Below are 16,219 nucleotides of genomic sequence, written 5' to 3' on the forward strand. Positions count from 1 at the left end.
AAGCTGCTTTGAAACAATATGTAAAAAAAAAAAAAAAAAAGCGCTAGTTCAGCTCACATTTATTTACATGTCCCCTCTGGTTTAATCATTTCTGACGCACCTACTGTAGTTACTGTAACTACACTATATTTGCTCTCACAGAACATCGTCTTGCCTACTATTACCTGAAGATTACGGAATCAATTCGAAGTTGAATGGTTAACGTTAGTGTCATGAACACACCGCTGTCAATTTTGAGAAGAACCACCTTCAAACAAGTTAATAGCAAGCATTTAAGGGGCCTGCTAAAAAGGAAGCTATTAGCGTTAGAGTAACGTAACCAGCCTGAATTCACCAAATTGTTCTCTGGACCTGAGGGTAGCCTCTTCCTTGCTTAATTCTCATCAGCAGGACTAGCGCTATCGCTCGCTTCTTACAACGGGACAGATACATGTTTGCTCCTGACCGAAAGGAGGAACAACAGACTATGAAAGAGCTCCCGCTAAACGTTTTTAAAACTCCGCCTGCGCCATAGCGCAGCGCAAATCGCGTTGTATCTGAAGGGCAACGCTGAGCCCAGCGGCAAGCGCCGTGCATACCGCGTCCTGTGTGAAAGGCCCAATTACGCGGTCATTATGTGGGAAACACACCGCAATAGAATAAGAATAAGTTAAACGCTAACGTTATAGTTTGACCTCCTATTAACGTTCGCGCTCTTCCACTGATAAACATGGTATTAGCTTTGTGGCTAATCTAATATAGCAATGCATTAGCGGCTGTAAGGGATGTTACAGAATATTTAGAAGTGATAATGATAGGACTGTTAGCTAGAACTACCACACAGTTTTTATATACAGGGTATGAACTAAATCTACAATCATTTCACATGACGAACGACAGACTCACCGTCAACAGTAAGTTACATCTCCGTGGCTTATGATCGCTTTCTTCTGTAGTGGACTTCTGGCGCTGTTGTTATCTCTGGAGCTGCAGAGCTCCCTCTGGTGGGCACACTATGCAACACTCATAACATGAGTGAAGCATGAGACTCTTTCTCATGTTTCATCGGCCGTTATAAACGCCGATGCCGATTTAAATGCAATTAGCTTATATCGGCCGGCCGATATATCGGTCAGGCTCTAATTTCTTTCAATTGAAAACCTGTACTTACAGAGTCAGAAGCACCAGACTGTCCTTGCAAAGTCGAACTGCCTCACTTTATAGAACAGACCTTGATCACAGACCCATTGTAGGCTAGTCTGCAGGTTCAGGGAACAGTCCTTCATAAAATGCGTCACACACTGCAGGCTTGAGTTAAGAACGTCTGGTGGGTTAGAGAATGGCACGGCCAGCGGATTCGACGAATGACACATGTGATAACCCCGGCCTGGACTCCGCTTCATCCACAGTGAAAGCTGTTCCAGCGATCCATAACGCGAAGTTGATGTATTTCCTCAGCGACCAGCAGGGATCAGCTCTAGGCATGACGAAGTGAATATCATCCTCTTTTGGAAGGCCATATAATGTAGTTTAACATTTCCACAACATGGCGGCAACAACAGTAAAAACTACAGTGAGAATAAAATTTACACTGCCTTTCTTCGTGTGAACATTTGGCCGGTGTTATGCAAACCTTCCCACACAGTGACGCAGACATCAGTGACGCAATGGTGCTCCTGTTTCTAGATAGACATAACTGATTAATTTTGTTCGGGACTCGTGAGTAGAAAAAGCCCGCCCACACTGACAATTGATTGGTTGATTTGCAGAAACAGGCCAATCAAGATGCTCTCTGTCTTACATGCGCTTTGCACACACACGCAAGGACTCTCGCTCCCTCTCCCTCTCTGCCGTGCGCGCGCTATACGGTTTGAAACACAGTATCTGTTTCGCATGCGCGCTTTTGCTCGCTCGGTCTAGATTCCGGGAGATTTTAACTAATTTGCGGGTCTCAGGGAGCCGCTTTCAATATGCGGGAGACTCCCGGAACTTCCGGGAGACTTGGGATGTCTGAGTGACGTAGACGTGGGGGCGTGTTTAAACAAGGTGTGGGCGTGGACAAGTCTTAAATTTTATAAAGAATATCTCTTTGGATTTGAGACTTTTTCAGATTTTCTTCATGCACCAAGAGCTTATAACCCTCCAAAGAGAAAGGAAAAATTTCAATCACGTCATATGACTACTGTTTTAGTGCTCAAGAAACATTTCAAACTGTCAATTTTGAAAACGGTTGTGCTGCTTAAATGTCATGGTTTCCACAAAAACTTTTTCAGGAATTTTTTTTTTTTTTGCTGCTGCTGTTGAATAGAAAGCTCAATAGAACATGCAAAAACTTTTGTAACATTAATGTCTTTGCTCCCTATACTGCCTCCAATTTCTAAAATTTTCTGAGAGTATTTGATAAAGTTTTTGATGTTGCTTTTATTATACTTTTTTTTTTTTTTGATCATTTGTTTTATTTGTCTTGAATAATTACTGGAAAAATGTGACGTAAGTGCAATTTTCTTGGCCGATTCCGATGTCCAAATTTTTTTGGAAGTTTGACCTGCCGATGTATCCTAATATATATATATATATATATATATATATATATATATATATAGGATAAACAAAAAAATAAAGAACGTCTGTGTTGGCCCGGGTTTCGAACACGCGCTAAAAGATGGTATGCCATTGGAGATGACCGTCACTAACCACTCAGCTACCATGCTACACTGAATCAGCACCAGATCTGTGACCATCTTAACTTGTGGCCTGTGTTTACCTATTATGAAAATAAACAATAGCAGAACACTGACTACATTTTATGGTTCATGATATTAAAGAACATTTCATAACGTCTCAGACAACTGTACATTTGTGGCTACTGTGGCTTAATTATAAACACTATCGTTAACTCATATTTACCCTAGTAAAAACATGGTACATTTTAGTACGATCGTCACTTCCCAATGCAAACACGCCAAATAAAATGGCCCCACCCCTGTTACTTGATTGACAGGTTTCCATGTAGACGTTGGAAATTCAAATGCAAAAGGTATTGCGATTCCATTTGAGTTTTGGCAGTTTACATGCACAGTGCAGAGAGAGTGAAAAGGCAAATGTGGTAATTAATATTGCTATTTAAATATGACAGGCTCATAGCTCGTAAGATATGGAAAACACAATTGCAAACGGACTTTGCATTTCCATTTTAAATTTGGCAGACACTGTGCGTTCACTTAATCGAAAATGAAAACGGTAATGCGCGATTTGCATTTTATGCGTCCACAAATTGAAAACGCAATTGCAAATACAATTTGCAATGCCTTTTGAATAATGTCCGCAATATCATTCCATACATCCTAGGTGTATATGACTTTATTCTTTCAGAAGAATTAGGTTGGAGTTATTTTAAAAATTGTCTTTGATCTTTCAAGCCGTTTGATGCAACTTAGCGGGTGTTGCACTACATTGGTCCATGATAAGTTTAATATAAAGTGCATCGATTTAAAAAAAAGTGTCTCTCACTGCCCCGGGGGTGAACAAATGTCTTTGGTAGTGAATCAATGCTTTTTTTTTTTGCTTTGCGCATACGTCGTTCAGATGTGACACAAGCGGAAAGATCAAAACAAAAACAGAAGTACAAAATGAGGATTTGTATAGATGAATATTGGAGGATTTCGATATAAGCCAAGATTAGACTGGTGTTCCTTTGCTAAAGTAAGGAAACTTTGCTTCCTTTGCTCCTATTAACAAATGTTTGTTTTTTACAAGACTCAACCGGGCATACACAAAGCATTTTACATCATTTACAATCCTGCTAGTAGCATTTTATTCCGATTAAAACCCCTTTGGATTAGGGCTGGGCGATATATCGAATATTAGCGATAATATCGGAATAATTTTGACGACGATGTACAATTTGAATATATCGGGAATATCGAATATTTCAAATTCAAGCATACTTTCCCAAAAGAACGCGCCGAATGTCCAAAAAAGGAACCTGTAACTGCTGACTGCTCTACGCCCCTCTACTACGAGAGCTGTAATGATAGCGGTTGCCAGATAACAAGAGTTTAAATCTCCCAATCAGAGCTCCACTGTTACAAGGATACATTTTCTGCCCGGTGTTTGCTTATTTTAAGCAATCTGGCAACCATGCGCACGTGCTCACTCCTCATTGCGGAAGAGCCGCCGACGATAATCTGAAAACACTAACAAGCTGGAATGGAGCGATCTAATGAAAGCGTCGTTCAGCCGGTCTGTGTTCTGTCGTGAGATCTCAACTGTATTGTTTGCGTTTGCGATCGCAAAATAAATGCACTTACTCGACCGCTGATGTTTGAATAGAGAAACATAGGCTATGGCCATTTGGAATTACTATTGGGGAATTTCACTGATATGTTTACCAGTTTCCATAATATAGACAGAGAGAATGCAAAAGTCTTTGGTATTCATTTATATATATTTATATATAAGAAATAGCTATGTGCTTCAGCAGCTAGCTCCCCATCTAAGAGGGATTTTAGTGTCAGTAGGAACATAGTTTCATGCCACAGAGCTTCTCTTAAAACCACAGACAGTTGACAGACTTGTGTTCTTAGCTTAAAAACTTGTTAAAAAATTAAAATAAAATACTTATCCCAGTTGCATAGTTTAAATTGTGAATTGCATGCACTAAAAAGTTGACAGAATGCACTTTCTGTAACTGTTACTTAATTTGCACTGCTTCAGTTACATATAGGCCTACATGTATTCATTAATAAAAAGCAGTAAGTGATCTCTTGGTCTAGATTTTTTAACTGCTTAAATTAGCTGTTTAATCTAAATGTTTTTTTGTTTTTTTTTAATGGGCAAAAGAAAATCATGTTTTATTTTTTATTATTTAAATGCAAACATATCGAGATATATATCGAATATCGTAAAAAATTTGACTATATCGAGATATCATTTTTTTTGTATATCGCCCAGCCCTACTTTCTTTGGATAAAGGTTTTTTTTTTTTTGGTTGCTTTGCACTGCGTGCTGCTGCAGTAGACACATTTTGCAGCATTAAGGTTAATGATTAATCAAGTAATCGTTCATTAATGAAAAAAATGTATTATGGAAATGATCAAAAATTTACATCCCTAATCAGAATCCTTCTAACTCAAAATGACATGTTTACACGTGACTGTGATTGTGCGTGGCTGTGACGTCATTGATTATGCTGCTGGTAATAAAACGATCGGCTCAGAATCGGCAAGATGTGAGACTGACCGGTCTGTCACTGATCCGGCCGGTCTGATCTGACTGGCCGGTCAATCAGTGCATCTCTAATATTTACTTATTTTAAATATACTTAAAGGCTATGTGCAGTTGCTGTAACTTGTTCATGTAACCCCAGTATGTGATCTAGCCAGAGGTTTGAGCAAAGCATGAGATGAACCTGTGCAATCCGTCAATAAAGAATATAAAGACTGCGATGTGCAATAATTCTGGGCAATTGTAGGCGGTTGCGATGGGTCGAGTATTAGTAAACAATGATCGCTGACCGCTGTCAACGTTTTTTTGTGCCTTTGAATCATGATTTGTCACGATTGAAGTTCAAAGTGTACACGCACCGTTCTGAATGTGCACACACCCAACCATCTACTCACGTGAACAGCTTCAGTTGACTGACGAAGACCGTGAACACGGGTGATTCATGTAAGCAAATCCAATACATTCTTTCATTTTTATATGCAGGTCTAGTAAAAATTTAACCAATCAATTGATCACTTTTGTCATGATTCCATAACATTAATGTTAAACTATTCTGGGCTAACTTAGCAAAGTAACGCCACGTTGGTTATTGCTTACTTCTAGCTAGAAAGTTTAGCAGCTTCTACAAGGCTCGAAATTGCCAACATTTTTGTCGCATATGCTCCTGAAATTGAATCTGTGCGACCTAAAAATATATTTGGGAGTAACGTTATATGCGCGGAGCATGAGCATATCTGTCCACTAATGACTCGTCCGATTTGCGAACTAATGACTCCTTTGAACCGATTCACTATAATGAATGCTTAAATCTGATCTGGTTCGGGGGGGTGTAAGTGCACCGTATAGTTTCCTGCTTTTTTGTCCTTTGTCGATCACACCTATGTTAAAGGGTTTCAGGTGCTACGTGAGACGTTGATGCCACCTTCAGATAAAAAGTCAGAGGTATGGAAGCATTTTAGATTTCGTAAGCAAGACGACGACGATAGTGTTGTGGACAAGAACAAAGCATTTTTCATCTTGCATCAAACTTGTATTTATTTAACATAATTGTATGCATTTGAAAATTAGAGATGGGTTCTGTTTTAATGTGTTGCGATTAAGTGTACCTAAAATAAAAGTTTAATATACAGGTTTGTGGCTCTTAATTTCTTATTAATTACCCAATAGTAAACTTGTGTTCACTGTTCTTTTTTATACATATAGTATTTGTGTTAAATCTATATTCATTGACTTGAATCGAGAATCGAGTATAGAAAATAGAGCTTAAGATCTTTGCCCGAACCCGACGGGACCCGATCGGACTTCATTTCGATTTGAGCTTCATTTATATCATTTTACACGGGCTCGGGCGGGCCGGGCTCGGGCTTGTGTGGTAAATGAGCGGTCATGTAATGTGTTTCGATTAGCGCGAGAAAGATGCGAAAATGTATATTGAATCGTTGAAACTGAGGCTGGCCTCTGACGATTACGTTTTGGTAGCACCAGCAACTAAAGCAAAGTCTGAGGTTTGGAAAAGTTTTGATCTTGTTTATAATGAGAATCCTCGAATAATGAGCCAGAGGGTTATATTGCTGGACGCACCATAAGTGAGCGTAGGAACACGCTGAAGCCATCTATAGTGGATTCAATCATTTTCCTCCACAAAAACACGTAGGCCTTACCTAATCTTGGTGAGTAAATGTTTTTCAAATAATAACTAAATATTAATTGAGTCTTAAATGCAGAATGTAGACAGAGTAGGCTATATAAGCTAATGTTGGCATTAATATTTTATGTCAGCTGCTATGGCGAAGCAAATCCGGCAGAATCTTTATCTAAATTTCGTTATTGCCAAATACCCATCTTAATTTAGAATTTATCTTAATTAAATTTTTTAAGAAAGACTTCTTTTTATTGGTGCGTTGGCCTATTTATATGCTAAATGAGCCTATACCTAGGGCTATTCATAGAGTGCTGAGATATTACGATGTTACAGAGGACTTATTTTATTTGTTCAAACTTCCAAATGGCCTATTACATTAGTCATGTATAAATGACTCATTCCTGACTTCTAGCTGCATGCGTGCGTACATATGAATTAGGGCTGCAACTAACGATTATTTTGATAATCGATTAATCTGTCGATTATTTTTACGATTAATCGGTTTATGTACTTATATTTTAGTTTTTCCCATTTTTTCCCCAGGTAAATTATTAATAAATGGTCTTTATCATTCAGCATAGATTTAAGAGATTTTAACCATTTTGCACTGTCATATCCTCATCAAAAATATACCTGGAGTTGTTTTATTGTGTTAGTAATCCTTTGTCGAACTCTTCTGCAATCAGAACACTGACCCATACTCTAGCAAATTTCACAAGGAGATTTAAAATAATGTTTTCACCATGGCAGTCCTTAGAGCTCCTAAAGTAGTTTAACATCCTGAACAAAGCTTATTAAGGAATCTTTCAGAACATATTTTCACGAAGAATAAGGATAAAACAGAATAAAATTGCAGTGCATTGTATTTTATTATTTACTGGGAAACAGCTTTATAGCTTTTGCTGTGAAATTGTAAACAATCCTTCAAAAAAAGTGCCAATGGCATGAAACCTGAATGGAACTCACAATTTAAAGTAAAATCCATCAGAAGGTTGTCCAGAAAAAAAATAGGACACACACAAAAAACCTGCTGTGTGAAAAAGAGCAGTGAATACTTAGAAAAAAAAAGTGCATTTCAAATATCTACATTTACCTCTCTCATTCAGTCATAATTAGGCTGCACGACTGAATTTTGAACTGGTAAACGACAAACTGATCACAGAACATGTTTGTAAAGCTTTAAATGTTAACAGTTAAAAAGCAATGTTATCAGCTTTTACGACTAAACATTTGCAAACAACATTGTACTGGAGAATCTGCACAAATGAAAGTCTTAGGGGCCGTTCACAAATCGCGCCTAAAAACGCGTGGAAAACGCTAGGCGCGCCGCTTTCTCCTCCTTTCCAAAGCGCTCGTGCAGTTGCGCCCCTGAGGCGTCTGCCTTTGATAAGCAACCATGACGTGCTCTCTCCTTGAAGACGCGGAAATTTCAGCAAAGGATAAATGGATTTGCAGCTCAAATAAATCGCTTGCAGTAGCTCTGCTACTAAGTTTATTTCAAAATGGAAATCCATATACAACTATGATCAGCTGTTCCTTTCATCTTGACTGAGCTTTTAACGTTGTTACGGGAAAGGATGAAGCTGATTGGTTAGTTCTTGTCACATGACCCGCGGTGCGGTTGCGGCATTCTGAAAAGTTTAAATGTTTTTAACTCGATGCGGTGCGGTGTTGGAAATAACAAACTTGAGCGCACAAAAGACGCAAATTAGTTGACAACTTTTTTAATAATCGATTTTAATCGATTAAATCGATTCGTTGTTTCAGCTCTAATATGAATAATGTCGGGTTATAAATGGGTTCGGGCTTTTAAAAAGCTGTCAATCAAAATGTACTTGTCGGCTCGGGCCGAAATCCTGTCGGGCTTAACTTTTAAGGCCCGATTACAGTTCTAATAGAAAATCGAAAATCGAAACGAAATCGAAACGATTTGAGAGCTTATGAATCGAAATCGAATCGATCTGGAACATCTGAATCGATACCCAGCCCTAATCTTTGGTTCAGTAGCTAATACTGATCTCTAGGGGAATAAAGAAAGAGTGCTTTATCAAGTAGAAATGAAAAACTTGAAATGAATGTAGCATAGGTATCACTGTATTTACTAAAAGCTTTTTTTTTCCAAAGCCATAAATAGTTAGGTTATGTTATATGTAAATATTCACACTCATCAGATATAGATATTCACACTCCTGTTACCTTATTGTTTTTATATAACAAAACGAGTCACACTTTCCTGCAACTGTTCCTACAAATGCATTTCGTAGTAGTGCTAAATCCCTAAAATTAATTCAACATGGATAGATCAAGATGCTCTTACAGTATGGGATATGCTCAGTCAGGCTACATAAAGTCTGTACTTCTATAACCTGTTTGGGTTGCTGTGTTCTCAGATAGAGCGCTCATTATCACTATGTAAAGTACAATCCTAGATTGCGACAAGAGCAGCCATATGACCTTTCAAACTTTCTCTGCTTCTTAGGGTCGAGGGAAAGAGTGCTCAGATAGAGGAAGGCATGAAAGAGAGCAAATGGAGAGAGAGAGACAAAGTTCTGTACCCAGTGACCTCTCTTCTAGATAACAAGCAACATTATTTCACGAAACAGTGGGCAACATGAAACTGTCATTTCTGAGAAGTCTCCCTTTTTTCCCCTAGTTTTCTGTTTGTTCATGCACAAGGCAGCTGATGTGTCTGAGTTTGTATATGCGGCAGGGGAACTGAGCAGCGTGTACGTGTGACACAGCAGAGCCTTCACACTGGCTCGCCTCCGGTGTTAAAGAGAAACTGAATGTCTTACCGGACAGGTCCAGTTCTGCTTAGTTTGAACTTGTGACCTCTAAATGCTCGTAGGGTCTTGTGAGAGAAGATTGTCAGTAATGTGTTAGAGCTGACTTTGCAATTACCAAGTGACTTTAAATGGCAGAAAGCTCCTGGTGATTTGGTGTTTTTTTTATTTTCTTTGTGTCTTACTGTTTGTTACTTTGCACTCATTTTTTTCTATTCTGTACTTACAGGAGTGGCTTGCAAATGTGGTTTGATTTGCATGAGTTCCTGGTAAAAGTAGAGCAGGAGGAAGTAGGGCCTTCATAGGAACGCCATTTCACACAGCTGCATCCCTGACTGCGTGGCTTCTTAAACAGATTTTACAGTCATTGCTTACGCTTGGTATTTGCATGCCTTTTGGCGATCAGTGTTGAAAAAAATTTGTGTCTAAAACCACATTGTGAGGTGGTGAGAAATGAATGTGACAAAAGTTGTATTTATCGTGTAAAAATGATTGCATTCTGCAGTTCCTAATAAACAATACTCCCACCTATAAATCAACACTAAAACAAAGGCTTTGAAATATAAAATAATTATTAAAATAACTGTATATTTGGAAGCAATAGTTTGCTGACATTTGTACTTCTGTGTGTGCTTTAAAAACTTTACATAAAACTGATTAAAAATAACGAGACATTTGTAATTTTACTTAGTTTCTTTTTTTAAATAAATGCTGTCAATAAATCAAGAAAAAAAAAGATTTCCACAAAAAATGAGCAGCAACATTTTTTTTTTACATTTGATAAGAAATGTTTCTTGAGTACCAAATCAGCACATAAGAATGATTTCTGGAGGATTATGTGAAAGTACTCTAGCTTCACAAAATTATTATGTGTTAAAATGTAAGAGGAGGGCTACTTTTTAAAACTGTATTTCCAAACCATTTTTGTTTTACATGTCATACTGAATTCTGTAATTCTGTAAGTTGACATGGTAATACTTTTATCTAGCAATACTTTCCTTGCTAATATCACTTATTTGTTAATTCATATCAACTCATTTAATATATAAATATCAAACATGTAATGAGGAAACAGGTCATCTGTATAAGGACAAACAATGAGAGCTGTTTCTTATGAATCTTGTTTTTCAAATCAGTTGAAAGACTCTCAAACTCTTCAAATTTGAATGGGAATTGTCTCTTGTGGGGGCATAAGCTATTTTCAACATTTACAGGGGTTAGTCAGTAATTTTTATTGCCGTCCAAATCCAGATTGTCTGTGTTTTCTCAATGTAAAAATTCCCATTTGAATTACCTGCTGTTTTTTGGCAAACACCAAGGTCGTGTCGTATGGTAGTTTGTTTGCCATCCGAATCCACATTTTTACATCATAGAATTGATTCAACATTCACTGTTAGAATTCTTTCTGACCACTGCCAAACACTGTATGGTAACTGTTGCACTTAGCTGTAATTTGCATGCATATTTATTATTGAAATGCTGTAAAGCATTTACATGAATAATATTTCATAACTGCTCCACCACAGCGAGTGGAAGCTGTTAGCAACAAAAAGAGGAAAAGCATGTAAATATTTGAAATGGGTCGTTATGGCAGCAACAGGTATGCAATAAAATGTTAAAATGTATTGTGTATACATAGCCTATACCAAGTAGCTTTGTTTACCTTATGTAAATAAGAGGTTGAATTAAGTTATTTCTGCAAATTTCTACATTTTTAATGACAACCATCATTTTGATTGATAAAATGCTAAATTATTTAAACTGATATGACTATTTTCCGATTTTTAAACAGGAGATTTAATAAACATAATAAATGCTAATTTACTCTCATTATACCAAGCATATGACATTGTATTTACAGAGCAGTGCATTCCCTGGTTCGTAGGATCACAGAACTAGCTTCTCTACTGTGAAAAAATTGTCACCTGAATCCATAAGTTTTATTGTTGAGGTGCCATATAAGTTTATTTCTACAGCTATCCACATGGGAAAAAATAAATAGTCCAAATAGCGCTTTTGTCTGTAGCACAGACTTCACTAGAGACACTTGTTAACACTAGATGTTAAAACTATGGTCAGATCAACCAAGACTGATATTAATATCATTATCTCATTTGCACCTCAGCATCACAATAGCATCTCTTTCCAACCGTCCTATTCCTTTGTGTGGTTGTGCTTCCTTTGTGCAGCTCAATTATCCTGTCTGAACCATTGGTTTAACATCAGGCCCTTGGGGAATGTTTAAAAAAAAAAAAAAAAAAAGGACTTCTAGTCCTGAGTGTGCTTTTTTAGCTCTGGACCTCTTTTGATAAGATAATCACATCCTAGACTTGCTGCTTTTTCTCTTTTGAAGAGACCACTTTCTTCTCTTTTTGTTGCCGTCTATTTAACCTCATCTGTTGGATCTAGCATTCGAGACTGCCTCTTTCCTTCTGGGAATTGCAACTTGTTGACGGTCCAAGTCTTCTGATGTTCCTTTTTTTTTTAAATCGTGTCTGTCTCAACATATCCAAGTCTCGTATTGTAAAGACTCGCATTGTGTGTCCTTTTTTTTTTTCTTCTTCTTTTTTTTTCTTAATGTGGTTATTCAATCTGTTACAGAACAGGGAGCCAAGATGACTTGGTTACTTTGATGGGTGTCCTTTTAGTGTAGATGGGGGTGGCGAGTAGAGTAGAGAAGCGTGGGACTGTGAAACCATTGATGCTGTTTGAAGCTTTGCCTGACTTTAATCCTTGCGAACTCTTTAGAGTTTTCAGAAACAAGCCCTCCCTGTATTGTCCTTTTTCATGTCAACCTTTCTCATTCACTCTCTCTACCCTTCTGTTTTTCTCCAGTGTGCACTGTCTTTGATTTGAAAAAGACTCCATTTTAAGAGACAAAAGTGGCATGACACAAGACATTGTGTTTTGTGCCACATCAGGATGGTAGGTGCCAAGATGTCCTAGACTCGCTGTTATTACCTGCCTGCTTCAAATTGCCTTTCTCAATAAAACGAGTCACTGGCTTACGAAGCCGCAAGGGTGAATCATCAGTCAGAACTGAGCAGTAGTACTCTTAAGATGCTCATATGGATTTACAGGATGTCTAAATGACTGTTCATTCAAAGATGTTTTGTTCTGCTCTAACTGTATCTTATTTGTCTTTCTCTCTCTCCAGCATTTCTGTGTTGATTCGGATCACACATATATGGCGTTTGTGACCGTCTGTGGAGAGTTCTGCCAGGCTCAGCACCTCACCTTTGTGGACAAGTGAATTGCTAGCCACCCACGGGACTACGCTACCCAGAAGCCTCCCTGACAGCCAGCACACTGGGCCCAGTCTGTCTCTTCTATACCCTTTTGGGATCCCGTGTAGTCCTCAAACACGACCGCCTGACTTCCTCCCTACAGCTTTCTCTCCCTATAGCCAATTAGAAACTCTTCTCCTGAATGGGGTAATCTCAGTTGTCTGAATTGGATGACTGAAGGATAGTCTGCTTTTTTCTTAAGTTTTCTTTTCCAGTTTCTCATCCCTTTTTTTATACATCTTTTAAACATCGTGGACTAGATCACCCTCCTTTTGACTTTTGTTTGTACTTTTAGTAGTCTAGTGTCCACCCTCCATTGCACCCAGTATATATATTTTTTGTCTGTATTTATTTTTTCATACTGCTGAAAACTGAGCCAAAGATTTTTTTAAAGAAACTAAGGAACAGGAATTATAAGTACTTCATTGTAATTGTTTTAAAGACGTCTTGCCAACATGAACCGCCCTGCCGCTGTTGAGATTTCCTATGACTGCATGAGATTCCTCATCACACACAACCCCACCAACTCCACTCTCAACAAGTTCACTGAGGTAAGAGATCCATCTAGATCCGCCTTTTGTGAATGAGTCTGTCACGAAAGGGGAAACCCAAATGTCCTTATTCACACGTTTCATTCTGCCTCCCCCCTTAGGAGCTGAAGAAGTTTGAGGTGAACACATTGGTGAGAGTATGTGAAGCCACCTATGACAAGGCACCAGTGGAGAAGGAGGGCATCCAGGTCCTGGTGAGTAAATCTAATTAATGATTTGAAGAACAGTGTTTAGGGGAGGAAGGAAGGAAAATATACTTATTTTGCAACACTGAATGACAGTGCTTTTCTGCAAGATCAGCTGTCCTTGCTTGATAAAAAGGCACATTTATGCCTATGCCCCACTCTTGGGAACTCCCAGTGGTAATTCACCAGCACAAAAGTGCAACTTTTTAGTTTCTTCAGCTAGTCCAAAACTCCCACACTGGCCCCAAGCAAAAGTTACTGTTCAGCCCTGTTCATTACTGTTTACTGTGCCTTTTATGTTTATGTTTAAATGGTAACTATTGAGGTCATATACACTGCAGTTCAAAAGTTTGGCTCAGTAAGATCAAAAAGTGACAGTAAATAGAGGACAGGAAATTACAATAACTTTTTTTCAGTAAATGTTCTTTTGAACTTTCTGTTCATCAAAGAACCCTGCAAGAAAAGTGTCACAGCTTTCACAAAAGTATTTATCAGCACAACTGTTTTCAACATTAATATTAATAATAATAAAAATAAATGTTTCTTGAACAGCCAATCAGCATGGTAGAATGATTTCTGAAGTATCATGTGACATGGTGTAATGGCAAAAAATTACATTTAAAAAAAATTAAATTTTTAAAGATTCAAATAGATAACTGCTATTTTAACAAATATTCCACAGTATAACTGTTTTAGTGTATTTTTGTGCAAATAAATTAACATAAGATTCTTCTTTTAAAGACATGAAGAAAAATCTTACAGATCACCAAATTTTGAACTGGAGTGTATTACTCTTTTCTCTTAATTTTCAGTTTGATATCCTCAGTTTGAAAGCATGTCAAGCTAAAAAAAATTTTTTTACATTTTTCCCCATGAAAATAGAAATACTTGTGGTATTGTATAATGAGGATTGCAGTAACTGTGCCTGTGTTTGTCACATTTGAAATGGTCTTTTCTGTGACCTGTTCTCAAAAGGGGCACTGAACAAGCAAATTCTCAAACATGCTCTTTTCCAAAGTAGGTCGTTTCACCCAGTGCTCCACTGATGTCACCAACAAGTGCTGTATGCGGGTGTGTGTCTAATAAAGACATCTCATTCTTAGGGGCCTTTCAAAAGAACTTACTCAGCATGTTGAGCCTTCATTTACATTTAAATACATTTAAATCTTGTCCTGACCCTGCTGGAAAAGATAGATAGGCCTCTGACAGAGTTTTGTCTTTAGCTGTGTCCTAAATCGCTTACTCGTTCACTCGTTCACTCATTCATCAATCCTTATATAGTGTATAGCAGATGAGTGGACTATATCAGAAAGGAGTGAACAAGTAAGTGAACGGATTCGGACGGTGACGTATACACTTTGCGTAAGACTTGGAGCTGTTGCAAAAACATTGCCATATGTACTTTTATATTACATGTACCTTATTTAAGAAAATAATATAGCAAATATACTCAAAATGACTAATGATTATACACGCCTCTGCGTCAGCTTTGTGGTTTCACCGATGGTATATTAATTTGTTTTGTAATGCTTTTATTTTCATAATCATAAAATGCTATTAAAATACTGAGAACAAAAATAAACACACATAAACACGTTCATAATGTTATGCATTTATTATTTTTAGTATCTTGACACTCTCCCAAGCAGCATTTTGATCTCAGATAAGGTAATGGTCATAGAGCGCCCTCACGCAACCATTAATTTTACATCAAAATGAATACGCTACCTACTGTGATTAACGAACATTTTTTAATTATCCACCAAATTATCATCATTTTTGTAAGTTAACAATGATGTCATCTCAGTAAATTAGTAAAATATTTAACTGAGTTATTGCCTACATAACATATTTTAATATAAATAATGAATGAAAAAAATTTAAAACCGAAAGATGTAAACGACATCTCTCGTTCAAACTCACTCTCTCCCGCTCTCGCTTCTAGCTTGCCTGTTCTTCACATTGGATTGTGGGAAATAGTGCTCAGCGAGTGTATATCGCTTGTACACTCGAAATCAGAATGAATCGTGGGTAAAAGAAATCCCTTGGGTCCTCGGCCTTACACAGTTTCTACACCAAACACGAGTGGTGCGGCATGACAAAATACTGCAGAACTCATTATAAACAGTCTACACTGGATGCAGCACGGAGCGACACCAAATCCTGCTGCTGTGTTCTAATTATGACGTATTGACACATTTTAAATGATTTTCAACAGTCCCTTTATCGTGTCCAGTGAAGACAAACTTCTGTCGCGTCTGTTGTAGACACTGTGTTAGACCAACCAGGAGGCTACTTGAAGAGTCGCCTCCATCACGCCATGATTATCTTGATACATTTTGCTAACGTTCATGAAAACATGTAAAGACTGACACATATGCACACACCTGTCAAATTCACACTTGCTGAGTTACCCCTAGGGGTTACACAAGAAAACCCATTTACTCTCTAGACTAGGGCTGTGAAATTAATTAAAATAGCCATAAAATCACGATTTGAGCGTACGTAATTTCTAAATTGCTTTATAGCACGATTTTCCTCTCCCCCGACCTCATGCAGTATGCTA

General features: G+C 37.8%; 1 protein-coding gene across 2 annotated transcripts in view; it reads left to right on the top strand.

Annotated features, from left to right (window-relative positions):
• Positions 1–16,219, top strand: part of LOC132145446 (protein tyrosine phosphatase type IVA 2) — a 37,733-nt gene that overhangs the window by 17,207 nt on the left and 4,307 nt on the right. For both annotated transcript variants that reach the window (XM_059556487.1, XM_059556488.1), the window contains exons 2-4: positions 12,788–13,064; positions 13,360–13,468; positions 13,570–13,662. In XM_059556487.1, coding sequence (XP_059412470.1) covers positions 13,060–13,064; positions 13,360–13,468; positions 13,570–13,662 — 207 coding nt within the window. In that variant the 5' untranslated portion in view covers positions 12,788–13,059. The remainder of the gene's footprint in view (positions 1–12,787; positions 13,065–13,359; positions 13,469–13,569; positions 13,663–16,219) is intronic.

This window comes from Carassius carassius, chromosome 8 (assembly GCF_963082965.1).
Source record: "Carassius carassius chromosome 8, fCarCar2.1, whole genome shotgun sequence".
In the NCBI taxonomy this organism is placed as follows: domain Eukaryota; kingdom Metazoa; phylum Chordata; class Actinopteri; order Cypriniformes; family Cyprinidae; genus Carassius; species Carassius carassius.